Below are 16,478 nucleotides of genomic sequence, written 5' to 3' on the forward strand. Positions count from 1 at the left end.
GACTGCATCTGATTGGTGGAACGAAGTGAAACGTCACCAGTAAGGCAGGCACTTTGAAGGTCTGTCTGACAGACCAAAACAAACAAAGCGTGCATTAACAGGTCGATAAATATTAGTAGCGAGTAGCGAGCTGAATGTAGATAAAAGTAGCGGAGTAAAAGTAGCGTTCCTTCTCTATAAATATACTTAAGTAAAAGTAAAAGTATGTTGCATTAAAACTACTCTTAGAAGTACAATTTATTCCAAAAGTTACTTAAGTAGATGTAACGGAGTAAATGTAGCACGTTACTACCCACCTCTGCTAATACCTAATTAGTTTATGCTGAATATTATACAGCACAGGCCAAAAATGTGGACACACCTTCTCATTTCAATTCGTTTTCTTTGTTTTCATGACTATTTACATTGTAGATCAGGCCTGGGCAATTATTTTGACTCGGGGGCCACATTTAGAGAACAAAATGTGCCTGGGGGCCGGTATATCTATTTTTAGGGACACTAATACAAAACTTCACAATAATGTATGATTGAATGCTAAAAACTAGTGATGGGTTGATGAGGCGTCATGAAGCGTTTCGACACATTGCAAAACTGTATTGATACTGTGTCGATACTGTGTCACTAAATACTGACATCTGCTGGACATTAAAAATCCCTACAGGCAACCTATGGACCGACTCAACTGACACTGATTTGATGCCCTAGTACAGGGGTCACCAACCTTTTTGAAACCAAAAACTACTTCTTGGGTACTGATTAATGCGAAGGGCTACCAGTTTGATACACACTTAAATAAATAAATATATTGTCATTTGTAAGTTACACGTAAGTGTGATTTAAACAAGAATAGCTAAATAAATAAATTTATATATATAAAAAAATGGGTATTTCTGTCTGTCATTCCGTCGTACATTTTTTTTTCCTTTTACGGAAGGTTTTTTGTAGAGAATAAATGATGAAAAAAACACTTAATTGAACGGTTTAAAAGAGGAGAAAACAAGAAAAAAATTTAAATAAAATTTTGAAACATAGTTTATCTTCAATTTCGACTCTTTATAATTCAAAATTCAACCGACAAAAAGAAGAGAAAAACTTGCTTATTTGAATCTTTTTGAAAAAATAAAAAAAAAGAATTTATGGAACATCATTAGTCATTTTTCCTGATTAAGATACATTTTAGAATTTTGATGACATGTTTTAAATTGGTTAAAATCCAATCTGTACTTTGTTAGAATATTTAACAAATTGGACCAAGCTATATTTCTAACAAAGACAAATCAGTATTTCTTCTAGATTTTCCAGAACAAAAATTTTAAAAGAAATTCAAAATACTTTGAAATAAGATTTAAATTTGATTCTACAGATTTTCTAGATTTGCCAGAATAATTTTTTTGAATTTTAATCATAGTAAGTTTGAAGAAATATTTCACAAATATTCTTCGTCGAAAAAACAGAAGCTAAAATATTTATTATTCTTTACAATAAAAAATAAATAAATTTACTTGAACATTGACTTAAATTGTCAGGAAAGAAGAGGAAGAAATTTAAAAGGTAAAAAGGTATATTTGTTTAAAAATCCTAAAATCATTTTTAAGGTTGTATTTTTTCTCTAAAATTGTATTTCTAAAAGTAATAAGAAGCAAATTAAAAAATAAATGAATTTATTTAAACAAGTGAAGACCCATCCATCCATTTTCTACCACTTATTCCAAGTGAAGACCAAGTCTTTAAAATATTTTCTTGGATTTTCAAATTCTATTTGAGTTTTGTCTCTTTTAGAATTAAAAATGTCGAGACCAGCTTGCTAGTAAATAAATACAATTTAAAAAATAGAGGCAGCTCACTGGTAAGTGCTGCTCTTTGAGCTATTTTTAGAACAGGCCAGCGGGCGACTGATCTGGTCCTTACGGGCTACCTGGTGACCGCGGGCACCGCGTTGGTGACCCCTGCCCTAGTATATACAATAATATAAACCAAGTCATTGTATTTCATTTAGGATTATTTCATATCTTCATTTAAATAAAAATATATTTTTATCTTTTTTAGATACAGTCAATAAATAATGTGAACATGTATCATAACATGGAAATCTAAGAGAACGTGTTGTGGATGATTGTGGACTGGGAATTTTTTTAATATTATTTTTTTGCACATTTTTATAAAAAAAAAAGTTTTTCCGACGTATTACATTTTAGACGATTTCTCTTCTTAGTTATTATTTCTCCGGCTGTAGAAAAGACCCGCTCACAGGGCACAGAGGAGGCGTCAGTGCGACACAGTTGGCGTATCGGTCACGTGACCAAAACAGCTCATGATCGGTCACGTGACTTTCTAAAAGCGGTACGCGCACCGACACAGGGTTTTGCTCTATGAGCTCGACGCATGCGCCGATGCATCGGTGTTGCCGGACCCATCACTACTAAAAACGTTATGACAGACCACCTTAAAAAACGTAATGGAATTTTAAATTTTTCTATGAAGGATAAAACACTGAATATTGACAAAATATGAACGTCACACCCCCTCTCGATCGACATATTTTACAATCAAGTGAAACGCAACAAAAATGCAACAAACAGTGAAATATGAACGCGAAGGGTACAAAATAAACCCACCTACAATCTGATATACCACTAAGCTTTAGAACTTTGTTGTGAAAATCTCCTTCCGCGTCTTTGGAAACGCTCCCCACCCACACTGCTTGGTGCCTCGTCTGAGCTGCTCTGACGTCGATTACCATAGTAGCTAAATAGATTACCATAGTAACTGGTATATCATCCAAAAGCACAGATTCCAACCATTGAAATACTTTGTATAGTTGAAGACTTACGGTCATTAGAGAAGATGAGTGCACATCATAATGGCAGCTACACTTTACATCTTAAAGATCTAAAAAAAATATTTGGGAATGTCCGGCGGGCCAGATTGAAAAGCTTAACGGGCCGCATGTGGCCCCCGGGTCTTAATTTGCCCAGATCTGTTGTAGTTTGTCACTGAAGGCATTAACACTATGACACCTGTGAAGTGAAAACCATTTCAGGTGACTATTTTGAAGAAACTAGAATCATACTTGCCAACCCTCCCGGATTTTCCGGGAGACTCCCGAAATTCAGCGCCTCTCCCGAAAACCTCCCGGGACAAATTTTCTCCCGAAAATCTCCCGAAATTCAGGCGGACTCAGGTCCTCCACAATATAAAAAAGCGTACCTGCCCAATCACGTTAAAACTATAGAATGATGGAGGGCGAGTTCTTGGTTTCTTATGTGGGTTTATTGTTAGGCAGTTTCATTAACGTCCTCCCAGCGCGGCAACGACACACAACAACAGCAGTCACTTTTTTGTATACCGTAAAGCAGTTCGTCTGCCGTAAACAGCAATGTTGTGACACTCTTAAACAGGACAATACTGCCATCTAGTGCATTTGATGAAAGCACTTTTGTGCGTGCCACACAGCAATGCATCATCAGAGAGGGTGTTCAGCATGGTTCGAAAAATAGTGACAGAAAATAGCATGGTTCGAAAAATAGTGACAGAGAATAGAACAAGGATGGACAATTCAACCCTTAACTCAACAATGAGTAGATGAGTGTTATGTGTGTGTATATGTGTAAATAAATGAATATATATATATATATATATATATATATATATATATATAATAAAATAAATATATATATATATATATATATATATATATATATATATATATATATATATATATATATGTGTGGGGAAAAAAATCACAAGACTATTTCATCTCTACAGGCCTGTTTCATGAGGGGGGGTTCCCTCAATCATCAGGAGATTTTAATGGGAGCATTCACATACCATGGTTTATATAGGGCACAGAGTGGGTGGGTACAGGCTGGCCTAGGGGCGTGGTGATTGGCTCATGTGTTACCTAGGAAGTGTTTCCGTCTATGGCGGCATGTTGTTACAATTTCGCTGCGCTTGTTGAGGGTTGACAGGTCTGGACGGTAAATAATAAACAGTTTCTCTTTCAAGCATAGGTTGCATCTTTTATTACCACTATTGTAAGGTGTGCTGGATGCAAGAATTTGCCATGTTATTGAATATTCAACATTATTGTCTTTGAGGTCCCAAATGTGTTTGCTGAGTTCTGTGGTATTTCGCAGGTTTTTGTTCCTGAAAGAAGCCTTGTGATTGTTCCATCTGGTTTTGAATTCTCCCTCGGTTAATCCTACATATGTGTCGGATGTGTTAATGTCCTTGCGTATTACCTTAGATTGGTAGACAACTGATGCTTGTAAGCACCCCCCGTTGAGAGGGCAATCAGGTTTCTTTCGACAGTTACAGTCTTTGTTGGTTTTGGAGTCGCTCTGTCTGGGGGCCGACGGCTCATTTGCAATTGTTTTGTTGTGGTTTGAGATGATTTGTCGTATATTGTTCATGCAGCTGTAGCTCAATTTAATGTTGTTCTTGTTGAATACTTTTCTTAGGGTGTTGTCTTTGGGAAAGTGTTTGTCAATCAGATTGAGGAATTTGTGTCCAATGTTAGTTGAGACGTTTTTGCTGTATGGGGGGTTGTACCAGATGATGTCGTTTCGTTTTCTGTTCTTTTTTGGCTGGTTTCCTGGCGTGGGTTCATAGGTGAGGGTGAAATTGTATCCGCTTTCATCAAGGGCTTTTTGGTACGGGGGGGTTGCTTGGTCAAATTCAGCTTTGCTAGATGACAGCATCGATAGCCTTTTATTGATTCCGGTAGGTATTCTTTTCGTGGTGGTGGGTGGGTGGTTGCTGTCATGGTGCACGTATTGGAGTGTTGTGTTGGGTTTCGTGAATGGTTGGTAGCTGTTATTTCTCAGGTTGAAAGTGACGTCAAGGAAGTTGACGTCACTTCCTTATATATATATATATATATATATATATATATATATATATATATATATATATATATATATATATATATATATATATATATATATGAAATACTTGACTTGGTGAATTCTAGCTGTAAATATACTCCTCCCCTTTTAGCCACGCCCCCGTCCCACCCCCGACCACGCCCACCTCCCGAAATCGGAGGTCTCAAGGTTGGCAAGTATGCTAGAATATAAAACGTGTTTTCGGTTATTTCACTTGTTTTGTTAAGTACATAACTCCACATGTGTTCATTCATAGTTTTGATGCCTTCAGTGACCATCTACAATGTAAATAGTCATGAAAATAAAGAAAACGCATTGAAATGAGAAGGTGGGTCCAAACTTTTGGCATGTACTGTATATATGTATAATATGTGAATATGCTAAATAAAAGTCTATCCTATCCTATTATTAATAGAGACGTAACATTTGCTAAACAAAGCAAAGATGATATAGAATCGAAAGTACTTTATTGATCTCTGGGGGAAATTCAGCACCACAGTTCGCTCACAATAGACAATAATAATAATAAATAATATAATATATTATATATATAATATATAAATATATTAATTTATATTTTATATTATTATATTATATTTTATATTATATTTAATCCTCAGTATATCATAAATATACTGAGGAACTTCCAAAATATACACATTTATTTTACTAACGAAGGTACTGAGTAGTCCTGGGTTCAATCCCGGGCTCGGGATCTTTCTGTGTGGAGTTTGCATGTTCTCCCCGTGACTGCGTGGGTTCCCTCCGGGTACTCCGGCTTCCTCCCACCTCCAAAGACATGCACCTGGGGATAGGCCCCTCCCACCTCCAAAGACATGCTCCTGGGGATAGGTTGATTGGCAACACTAAATGGTCCCTAGTGTGTGAATGTGAGTGTGAATGTTGTCTATCTGTGTTGGCCCTGTGATGAGGTGGCGACTTGTCCAGGGTGTACCCCGCCTTCCGCCCGAATGCAGCTGAGATAGGCTCCAGCACCCCCCCCTGGCCTCAAGATTGGCAAGTATGATCCCCAGGTGCATGTTTTTGGAGATGGGAGGAAGCCGGAGTACCCGGAGGGAACCCACGCAGTCACGGGGAGAACATGCAAACTCCACACAGAAAGATCCCGAGCCCGGGATTGAACTCAGGTCTACTCAGGACCTTCGTATTGTGAGGCACATGCACTAACCCTTGTTCCACCGTGCTGCCCACACACACACATTACAGTTAACAAAGCCAAATTGTGCTTCCACGGCACATATATTGAGGATATTGAGTGCCCCGGGCACTGCCACCTAGAACTGCTACCCTCGGGCAGACGCTATCGGATGCTAAAAGCGGGCACAAATAGACTAAAAAACAGTTTTTACCCAAGAGCCATAGTAGTATTAAACAGGCCTGAGTGAGCACAATGTGTCCGTCATGTCATCATGTGTCATGTCCTTTTATTTTTTCGGATTATAATGTGCAATAATGTTATATGTGTATATGTATATATATGCATATATACAGGTAAAAGCCAGTAAATTAGAATATTTTGAAAAACTTGATTTATTTCAGTAATTGCATTCAAAAGGTGTAACTTGTACATTATATTTATTCATTGCGCACAGACTGATGCATACAAATGTTTATTTCATTTAATTTTGATGATTTGAAGTGGCAACAAATGAAAATCCAAAATTCCGTGTGTCACAAAATTAGAATATTACTTAAGGCTAATACAAAAAAGGGATTTTTAGAAATGTTGGCCAACTGAAAAGTATGAAAATGAAAAATATGAGCATGTACAATACTCAATACTTGGTTGGAGCTCCTTTTGCCTCAATTACTGCGTTAATGCGGCGTGGCATGGAGTCGATGAGTTTCTGGCACTGCTCAGGTGTTATGAGAGCCCAGGTTGCTCTGATAGTGGCCTTCAACTCTTCTGCGTTTTTGGGTCTGGCATTCTGCATCTTCCTTTTCACAATACCCCACAGATTTTCTATGGGGCTAAGGTCAGGGGAGTTGGCGGGCCAATTTAGAACAGAAATACCATGGTCCGTAAACCAGGCACGGGTAGATTTTGCACTGTGTGCAGGCGCCAAGTCCTGTTGGAACTTGAAATCTCCATCTCCATAGAGCAGGTCAGCAGCAGGAAGCATGAAGTGCTCTAAAACTTGCTGGTAGACGGCTGCGTTGACCCTGGATCTCAGGAAACAGAGTGGACCGACACCAGCAGATGACATGGCACCCCAAACCATCACCCAACCATGCAAATTTTGCATTTCCTTTGGAAATCGAGGTCCCAGAGTCTGGAGGAAGACAGGAGAGGCACAGGATCCACGTTGCCTGAAGTCTAGTGTAAAGTTTCCACCATCAGTGATGGTTTGGGGTGCCATGTCATCTGCTGGTGTCGGTCCACTCTGTTTCCTGAGATCCAGGGTCAACGCAGCCGTCTACCAGCAAGTTTTAGAGAACTTCATGCTTCCTGCTGCTGACCTGCTCTATGGAGATGGAGATTTCAAGTTCCAACAGGACTTGGCGCCTGCACACAGCGCAAAATCTACCCGTGCCTGGTTTACGGACCATGGTATTTCTGTTCTAAATTGGCCCGCCAACTCCCCTGACCTTAGCCCCATAGAAAATCTGTGGGGTATTGTGAAAAGGAAGATGCAGAATGCCAGACCCAAAAACGCAGAAGCGTTGAAGGCCACTATCAGAGCAACCTGGGCTCTCATAACACCTGAGCAGTGCCAGAAACTCATCGACTCCATGCCACGCCGCATTAACGCAGTAATTGAGGCAAAAGGAGCTCCAACCAAGTATTGAGTATTGTACATGCTCATATTTTTCATGTTCATACTTTTCAGTTGGCCAACATTTCTAAAAATCCCTTTTTTGTATTAGCCTTAAGTAATATTCTAATTTTGTGACACACGGAATTTTGGATTTTCATTTGTTGCCACTTCAAATCATCAAAATTAAATGAAATAAACATTTGAATGCATCAGTCTGTGTGCAATGAATAAATATAATGTACAAGTTACACCTTTTGAATGCAATTACTGAAATAAATCAAGTTTTTCAAAATATTCTAATTTACTGGCTTTTACCTGTATGGATATGTGCATGTGTGTGGATATATACATATATATAGATACATATCTCATACTTGTCAACCCCCCCGGATTTTCCTGCGGACTCCCGAAATTCAACGCCTCTCCCGAAAACCTCCCGGGACAAATTTTCTCCCGAAATTCAGGCAGAGATGGAGGCCACGCCCCCTCCAGCTCCATGCGGACCTGAGTGACGTGTTGACAGCCTGTTCTCACGTCCGCTTTCCCACAATGTACCGGTAAACAGCCTGCCTGCCCAATCACGTTATAACTGTAGAATGATCGAGGGCGAGTTCTTGGTTTCTTATGTGGGTTTATTGTTAGGCAGTTTCATTAACGTCCTCCCAGCGCGGTAACAACACACAACAACAGCAGTCAAGTCTTCGTCTACCGTAAAGCAGTTCGTCTGCCGTAAACGGCAATGTTGTGACACTTTTAAACAGGACAATACTGCCATCTACTGTACATGCATATGTGACCCACCCATAATGTGTCACATTTTTGTGTTGATTTATTTATTTTATTTTGTGGTTTGAATTCGTTTTTGGAGCTGTCATTACACATTTATCAGTATTCACATTGGTCAGTAGGGGGCAGTAGGGCGTTTCTTCCCAATTGAATGCTATCACCTGCAGACCGGAAGTGTCTTGTCATTCTGATGAGCGCGACCAGTCTGTGAACAATTGAAACGTCCTGTGTGCTTTTTCCTCCTGTATAACAGGTTAGTTTTGGTGAATCAACTCACTGAATAATATCCATGTGATCTTTATAAGTTTAAGTACACATTCTGATGGTGGAGCCTAACTCTAAAGTGTTTGTGAGTTGTAGTTTGTATTTGTGAATGAATCCAGTGCACAGCTGCAGTAATCAATACAAAATGGCGACGTGAGTGCGCAATGTTTATGTAGGAACTTCTGATCCTAATTCAGACTCCCAAATTAGAGCTCCCGTTTTCTTATTGATTTTATAATGTATATTTGTATGATGTGTGTGTTCTGAAATAGTGACAGAGAATAGAACAAGGATGGACAATTCAACCCTTAACTCAACAATGAGTAGATGAGTGTTATGTGTGTGTATATGTGTAAATAAATGAACACTGAAATTCAAGTATTTATTTTATTTATTTATATTTATATATATATATATATATATATATATATATATATATATATATATATAGCTAGCTAGAATTCACTGAAAGTCAAGTATTTCTTATATATATATATCTTAACCACGCCCCCAACCACGCCCCCCGCCCCACCCCCGACCACGCCCCCCACCCCCTACCCCCCACCTCCTGAAATCGGAGGTCTCAAGGTTGGCAAGTATGCATTATGCCTCACTTGCAGGTATATTTGAGGTCATTTAGTTTCCTTTAAGTCCTCTTAATTCAATGTATATCTCATGACGCACTATCTGTATGTAATATGGCTTTTAATTGGTTGCGGCTCCAGACAGATTTGTTTTTGTATTTTTGGTCCAATATGGCTCTTTCAACATTTTGGGTTGCCGACCCCTGCTCTAGTGCGACTTATATATGTTTTTTCCTTCTTTATTATACATTTTTGGCCGGTGCGACTTACACTCCGGAGCGATTTATAATCTGCAAAATACGGTATTTATATTACTAAATTATTGTGTATGCACCTTAGGCGATCTGCTCCAATTTCGTTGTTCTAGGTTCAAGGTTCAAGGTTCAACTTTATTGTCCCCGCGGGGAAATTTGTCTTGGGCACAGTGCATTATTGCTTTCTTAACATACCCAAAAACAACAGAACAAAAACACAAGCACAGACACAACCACAACCATACAACTAACATTTAAACATCAGAACATGGAGCTTGATAGACATAGGTGGCACTTTGATGTAGGCATAAAATCTACAGTATGGAGATAAAGATAAAGTACCAATGTGCATTGCACTAGAGCTCATGGATAAAGTGCTGTGTGCTAAAGTGCTTAGTTCTAAAGTGCTATGTGCTAAAGTGCTATGTGCTAAAAAAGTGCTAACCTATGTATTAAAATTCTATTGCACATTGTTGGTCAGCTTAATGGAGGCTGGGACAAATGATAATTTAAGGCGGTTAGATTTGCATAGTGGGACCCGGAGTCTTCTCCCTGATGGCAGGGTTCCATATTCAGGAAAGAGTGGGTGTTGTGAGTTGGAAATAATTTTCTTAGCTTTTTTCCTAACTGCCTGCTCATAGATGCTCTGTATAGGCTCATATTCTTTCCTCCCTACGATTTTCATTGCCGTTTTATGCATGCCGGCCAGTTTGCTTTTTAGCTTAACGGTTAGGTTGCCAAACCATGAGGTGATCCCGTATCTAATGATGCTCTCTACAATGGCACGGTAGAAAATCATCATGATGTGGCTGCTTACGCCGTACAATCTTAATCTTCGCAAAAAATATAGCCTCTGTTGCAGTCTATTGCACAGTTTGTCAATATGTGTCTTCCAGCAGAGAAGATTATCAATATGAACCCCTAAATATTTATATGAGGATACCTGGGTTTGATGACCACTGGCTCATGGTCAGTCACTTTCCTCGGATCCAAAACCATTTCCTGTGTCTTGGTCACATTTAAAATAAGATGGTTAGTGTCACACCACCTAATAAATAGGTCTATCTCGTCTTGGTACACAGAGGGGTCCGTATCCTTGTGTAGAAGGCTTAGGAGCACGGTATCGTCCGCAAATTTCACCATATAATTGTTAGGGTGCACAGTCCACATTCTTTGAACCTGTTCATTGTAATAATGACAATAAACTCTATTCTATAATGTTACTTGTGTTATTTCTGTCCCGCAGTCCCCGAACGCAGAGTCCCGGTATGGACTGGACCCAGAGCTGCTTCCCAGTGCGGTAAGTCTTTCCAGTCCTCCAAGTCATCAGGCGTGACGCTAAGCTGACCATTTATTTCCAGGTGAAAGTGATGGCGGACGACAGGGCGCAGTGGGAGGGGAAGGTTTTTGTCTCGGAGCCTTTTTGTTCTCTACCTCCTCTGCCGACCACTACCTGCATCGTGGAGGACGGAGGTAACGGGAAATATTATGATCATGAACCAAAATACCAAAATCTGAACGTGACGTCGTTATTGTCCTGCAGGCAGCGCCAGCCCCAACGCCATGCGCTCTACCTCGTACTGCGTTCCCTGCGACGGTCCCACCGCCCTCCTCGCCCGCCTGCCCCTGGCCACCCTAGTGACACCCCTGGCCAAACAGAACCCAATAGAGGTCAGTTTGATTGAGTGATTTTCTCCAACAAACAATCAAGCCCCGCCCATGTTGCCCACAGACGCCCTTGCCGGTGTGCGCGGAGGAAGTGTGCGTGAAGGGATGTCGTTGGTGCGGAGCGTCCATGTGCGCCGCCATAAGCTGGGAGGACTGTGGGCAGAGGTTCTACTGCCCCTTTTGTGGGAAACTCACTGAAGGTAGTCACGCTTCGGACAACAACTATCTAAAGCAGGCCGGCAAGCAGATGCAAATTCATGACAATCTTTGTAGGATTGCTTTATTTCAACCTCCAATACATTTCTTTATTACCTGAATCTTAATTATTAGGGCCATGAATCTTTGGGCACAATTTGATTAGATTATTGGGGGTCACGATTCAATTCATTCATCCATCCATCCATCCATCCATCCATCCATCCAGGTCGGGTCGCGGGGGCAGCAGCCTAAGCAGGGAAGCCCAGACTTCCCTCTCCCCAGCCACTTCGTCCAGCTCCTCCCGGGGGATCCCGAGGCGTTCCCAGGCCAGCCGGGAGACATAGTCTTCCCAACGTGTCCTGGGTCTTCCCCGTGGCCTCCTACCGGTTGGACGTGCCCTAAACACCTCCCGAGGGAGGCGTTCGGGTGGCATCCTGACCAGATGCCCGAACCACCTCATCTGCCTCCTCTCGATGTGGAGGAGCAGCGGCTTTACTTTGAGCTCCCCCCGGATGACAGAGCTTCTCACCCTATCTCTAAGGGAGAGCCCCGCCACCCGGCGGAGGAAACTCATTTCGGCCGCCTGTACCCGTGATCTTGTCCTTTCGGTCATAACCCAAAGCTCATGACCTTAGGTAAGGATGGGAACGTAGATCGATCGGTAAATTGAGAGCTTTGCCTTCCGGCTCAGCTCTTTCTTCACCACAACGGATCGATACAGCGTCCGCATTACTGAAGATGCCGCACCGATCTCACCATCCACTTTTCCCTCACTCGTGAACAAGACTCCTAGGTACTTGAACTCCTCCACTTGGGGCAGGGTCTCCTCCCCAACCCAGAGATGGCACTCCACCCTTTTCCGGGCGAGAACCATGGACTCGGACTTGGAGGTGCTGATTCTCATCCCAGTTGCTTCACACTCGGCTGCGAACCGATCCAGTGAGAGCTGAAGATCCTGGCTAGATGAAGCCATCAGGACCACATCATCTGCAAAAAGCAGAGACCTAATCCTGCAGCCACCAAACCGGATCCCCTCAACGCCTTGACTGCGCCTAGAAATTCTGTCCATAAAAGTTATGAACAGAATGGGTGACAAAGGGCAGCCTTGGCGGAGTCCAACCCTCACTGGAAACGTGTCCGACTTACTGCCGGCAATGCGGACCAAGCTCTGACACTGATCATACAGGGAGCGAACCGCCACAATAAGACAGTCCGTTACCCCATACTCTCTGAGCACTCCCCACAGGACCTCCCGAGGGACACGGTTAAATGCCTTCTCCAAGTCCACAAAGCACATGTAGACTGGTTGGGCAAACTCCCATGCACCCTCAAGGACCCTGCCGAGAGTATAGAGCTGGTCCACAGTTCTACGACCAGGACGAAAACCACACTGTTCCTCCTGAATCGGAGGTTCGACTATCCGGCGTAGCCTCCTCTCCAGTACACCTGAATAGACCTTACCGGGAAGGCTGAGGAGTGTGATCCCACGATAGTTGGAACACACCCTCCGGTTCCCCTTCTTAAAGAGAGGAACCACCACCCCGGTCTGCCAATCCAGAGGTACCGCCCCCGATGTCCACGCGATGCTGCAGAGTCTTGTCAACCAAGACAGCCCCACAGCATCCAGAGCCTTAAGGAACTAATTTCAATTCAGAATCTAAAAAACTATCTGGATTCAAAATCAATACTTTTAAATAACATGGGGTGCCAGTTTTATGATTAACTACATTCCTCCATAAAATAGATAAACAGCTGTGATAAATGTCTATATTACTTAAAAGAAAACTGGTTTTGTTGAATACAATTCTGGGTATAGGTTGATTGGCAACACTAATTGGTCCCTAGTGTGTGAATGTTGTCTGTCTATCTGTCAGGTTCAAACACTGATGGCATCTATTAAACAAGACAAGAGGCAAAGAATCAAACAGAGGCAGAATTCAATTTGGACTCAATCTTGAGGAGAAAACGTGTCGACCTCTAACCTTTTACAGTGTCACCCACGCTCTGCCAAAATATTGCACTCCTCCTTCTTTATTTGACTTTCTCCCCCCACCTGACCACAGCTGCTTCCGGAGGCAAGTGGGTCGTCAACAGCGTTGCCTTTAGTTACCGAACAGTTCAAAAGAAGAGGTCGTAAAATAGTTCAAAAAGAGTTCCATAAAATAGTTCAAAAAGGGTTCGTAAAATACTTCAAAAAGAGTTCGTCTGGAAATTGGGCAGATCCTGCCATCTGTCCGCTTTGAAGTCACAGTGGAGTTTTACGAGCCTTCCTCTTGGTAGGCCCCAAAGACAGCTCCCGTCCCCCTGCCAGGAACTCAATGTAATACAAAGCTATTGTGATCATTTAGAAACAATTATTCTAACACTTATCTGTGTTGGCCCTTCCATGAGGTGGTGACTTGTCCAGGGTGTACCCTGCCTTAGGCTCCAGTACCTCCCGCGACCCCCGAAAGGGACAAGCGGTAGAAAATGGATGGACAATTCTACCCAAACATTTAATAAAGTCAAATACAAAGGCAACAACATAATTGTCCCACACTTCTCTTTTCCAAAGTAATATCGTTTGCCTGAGTGACAGGACAGGACAGATTTAAAGAATAAATACAATATAATAAATAAATAAAAAAATAGATTTTCGATTTTTTTTTTTTTAAATCGATTGAGAATTGTTACAAATAAAAATGGCGATTCATTTGAAAATCTATTTTTTTTACACCCCTATTAATTATAGCCAGAGGCGAGAAGGCGGGGCTGCTTTGGAAGCAGGCGTTAATTGCTGAGAAGTTCCAACCAAGAGTCTATTCTGATCATCCATGAGTGAGACCGGCCGATACCAATACCGATCACATATATTAACTGTACATTTTTTCTTTTATTCACGGGGAGGGCTATTGACAGTTTAACGATATCAACACAATATCTAATTTTGTTCTTTGTTTCATTTTTTTTTTACACACGTAGAATTGGTTGTGCAAAATATAGTCACTAAACAAAGGCAAAAACTACTCTTAACCACTCATTTAAATCATTTGTTTTTTTCCCTCAAAGTCCTCCTGTGTCCTGGGAGTTATTCCCTGAATTTGTAAACATTAACAAAAACAAAATATTTTGAGAAAATAAAAATATTGAGTAATAAGTACAGAGCGACAATAAACCTTAAAGGCACTGCCATAATATCTACGGCTTTTCACACACACAAGTGAATGCAATTCATACTTGGTCAACAGCCATACAGGTCACAATGAGGGTGGTTGTATAAACAACTTTAACACTGTTACAAATATGCGCCACACACTGTGAACCCACACCAAACAAGAATGACAAACACATTTCGGGAGAACATCCTCACCGTAACACAACAGAACAAATACCCAGAAACCCTTGCAGCACTAACTCTTCCGGGACGCTACAATATACACCCCAATATACATCTTTTTGTGCAATGTATTTTTTAAATGATATATACAGGTAAAAGCCAGTAAATTTGAATATTTTGAAAAACTTGATTTATTTCAGTAATTGCATTCAAACGGTGTAACTTGTACATTATATTTATTCATTGCACACAGACTGATGCATTCAAATGTTTATTTCATTTAATTTTGATGATTTGAAGTGGCAACAAATGAAAATCCAAAATTCCGTGTGTCACAAAATTTGAATATTGTGTAAGGGTTCAATTTTGAAGACACCTGGTGCCACAAACTAATCAGCTGATTAACTCAAAACACCTGCAAAGGGCTTTAAATGGTCTCTCAGTCCAGTTCTGAAGCCTACACAAACATGGGGAAGACTTCAGTTTTGACCGCTGTCCAAAAGGCAACCATCGACACATTGCACAAGGAGGGAAAGACACAAAAGGTTATTGCTGAAGAGGCTGGCTGTTCTCAGAGCTCTGTGTCCAAACACATTAATGGAGAGGCAAAGGGAAGGAAAAACTGTGGTCAGAAAAAGTGTACAAGCGATAGGGATCACCGCGCCCTGGTCAAGATTGTGAAAAAAAACCCATTCAAAAATGTGGGGGAGATTCAGAAGGAGTGGACAGCTGCTGGAGTCAGTGCTTCAAGATCCACCACCAAGAGACGCTTGAAAGACATGGGTTTCAACTGCCGCATACCTTGTGTCAAGCCACTGTTGACCAAGAAACAGCGCGCAAAGCGTCTCACCTGGGCTAAGGAAAAAAAGAGCTGGACTGCTGCTGAGTGGTCCAAAGTCATGTTTTCTGACGAAAGCAAATTTTGCATTTCCTTTGGAAATCGAGGTCCCAGAGTCTGGAGGAAGACAGGAGAGGCACAGGATCCACGTTGCCTGAAGTCTAGTGTAAAGTTTCCACCATCAGTGATGGTTTGGGGTGCCATGTCATCTGCTGGTGTCGGTCCACTCTGTTTCCTGAGATCCAGGGTCAACGCAGCCGTCTACCAGCAAGTTTTAGAGCACTTCATGCTTCCTGCTGCTGACCTGCTCTATGGAGATGGAGATTTCAAGTTCCAACAGGACTTGGCGCCTGCACACAGCGCAAAATCTACCCGTGCCTGGTTTACGGACCATGGTATTTCTGTTCTAAATTGGCCCGCCAACTCCCCTGACCTTAGCCCCATAGAAAATCTGTGGGGTATTGTGAAAAGGAAGATGCAGAATGCCAGACCCAAAAACGCAGAAGAGTTGAAGGCCACTATCAGAGCAACCTGGGCTCTCATAACACCTGAGCAGTGCCAGAAACTCATCGACTCCATGCCACGCCGCATTAACGCAGTAATTGAGGCAAAAGGAGCTCCAACCAAGTATTGAGTATTGTACATGCTCATATTTTTCATTTTCATACTTTTCAGTTGGCCAACATTTCTAAAAATCCCTTTTTTGTATTAGCCTTAAGTAATATTCTAATTTTGTGACACACGGAATTTTGGATTTTCATTTGTTGCCACTTCAAGTCATCAAAATTAAATGAAATAAACATTTGAATGCATCAGTCTGTGTGCAATGAATAAATATAATGTACAAGTTACACCTTTTGAATGCAATTACTGAAATTTTCAAAATATTCTAATTTACTGGCTT

The 16,478-nt window shown here is 41.4% G+C and overlaps 1 protein-coding gene across 1 annotated transcript in view; it reads left to right on the forward strand.

Moving 5' to 3' along the window:
* Window positions 1-16,478, forward strand: part of LOC133577918 (protein transport protein Sec24C) — a 55,410-nt gene that overhangs the window by 3,467 nt on the left and 35,465 nt on the right. The window contains exons 3-6 of the mRNA XM_061932056.1: window positions 10,801-10,854; window positions 10,916-11,027; window positions 11,098-11,225; window positions 11,287-11,422. Coding sequence (XP_061788040.1) covers window positions 10,801-10,854; window positions 10,916-11,027; window positions 11,098-11,225; window positions 11,287-11,422 — 430 coding nt within the window. The remainder of the gene's footprint in view (window positions 1-10,800; window positions 10,855-10,915; window positions 11,028-11,097; window positions 11,226-11,286; window positions 11,423-16,478) is intronic.

This window comes from Nerophis lumbriciformis, linkage group LG03 (genome assembly GCF_033978685.3).
Source record: "Nerophis lumbriciformis linkage group LG03, RoL_Nlum_v2.1, whole genome shotgun sequence".
NCBI lineage: Eukaryota > Metazoa > Chordata > Actinopteri > Syngnathiformes > Syngnathidae > Nerophis > Nerophis lumbriciformis.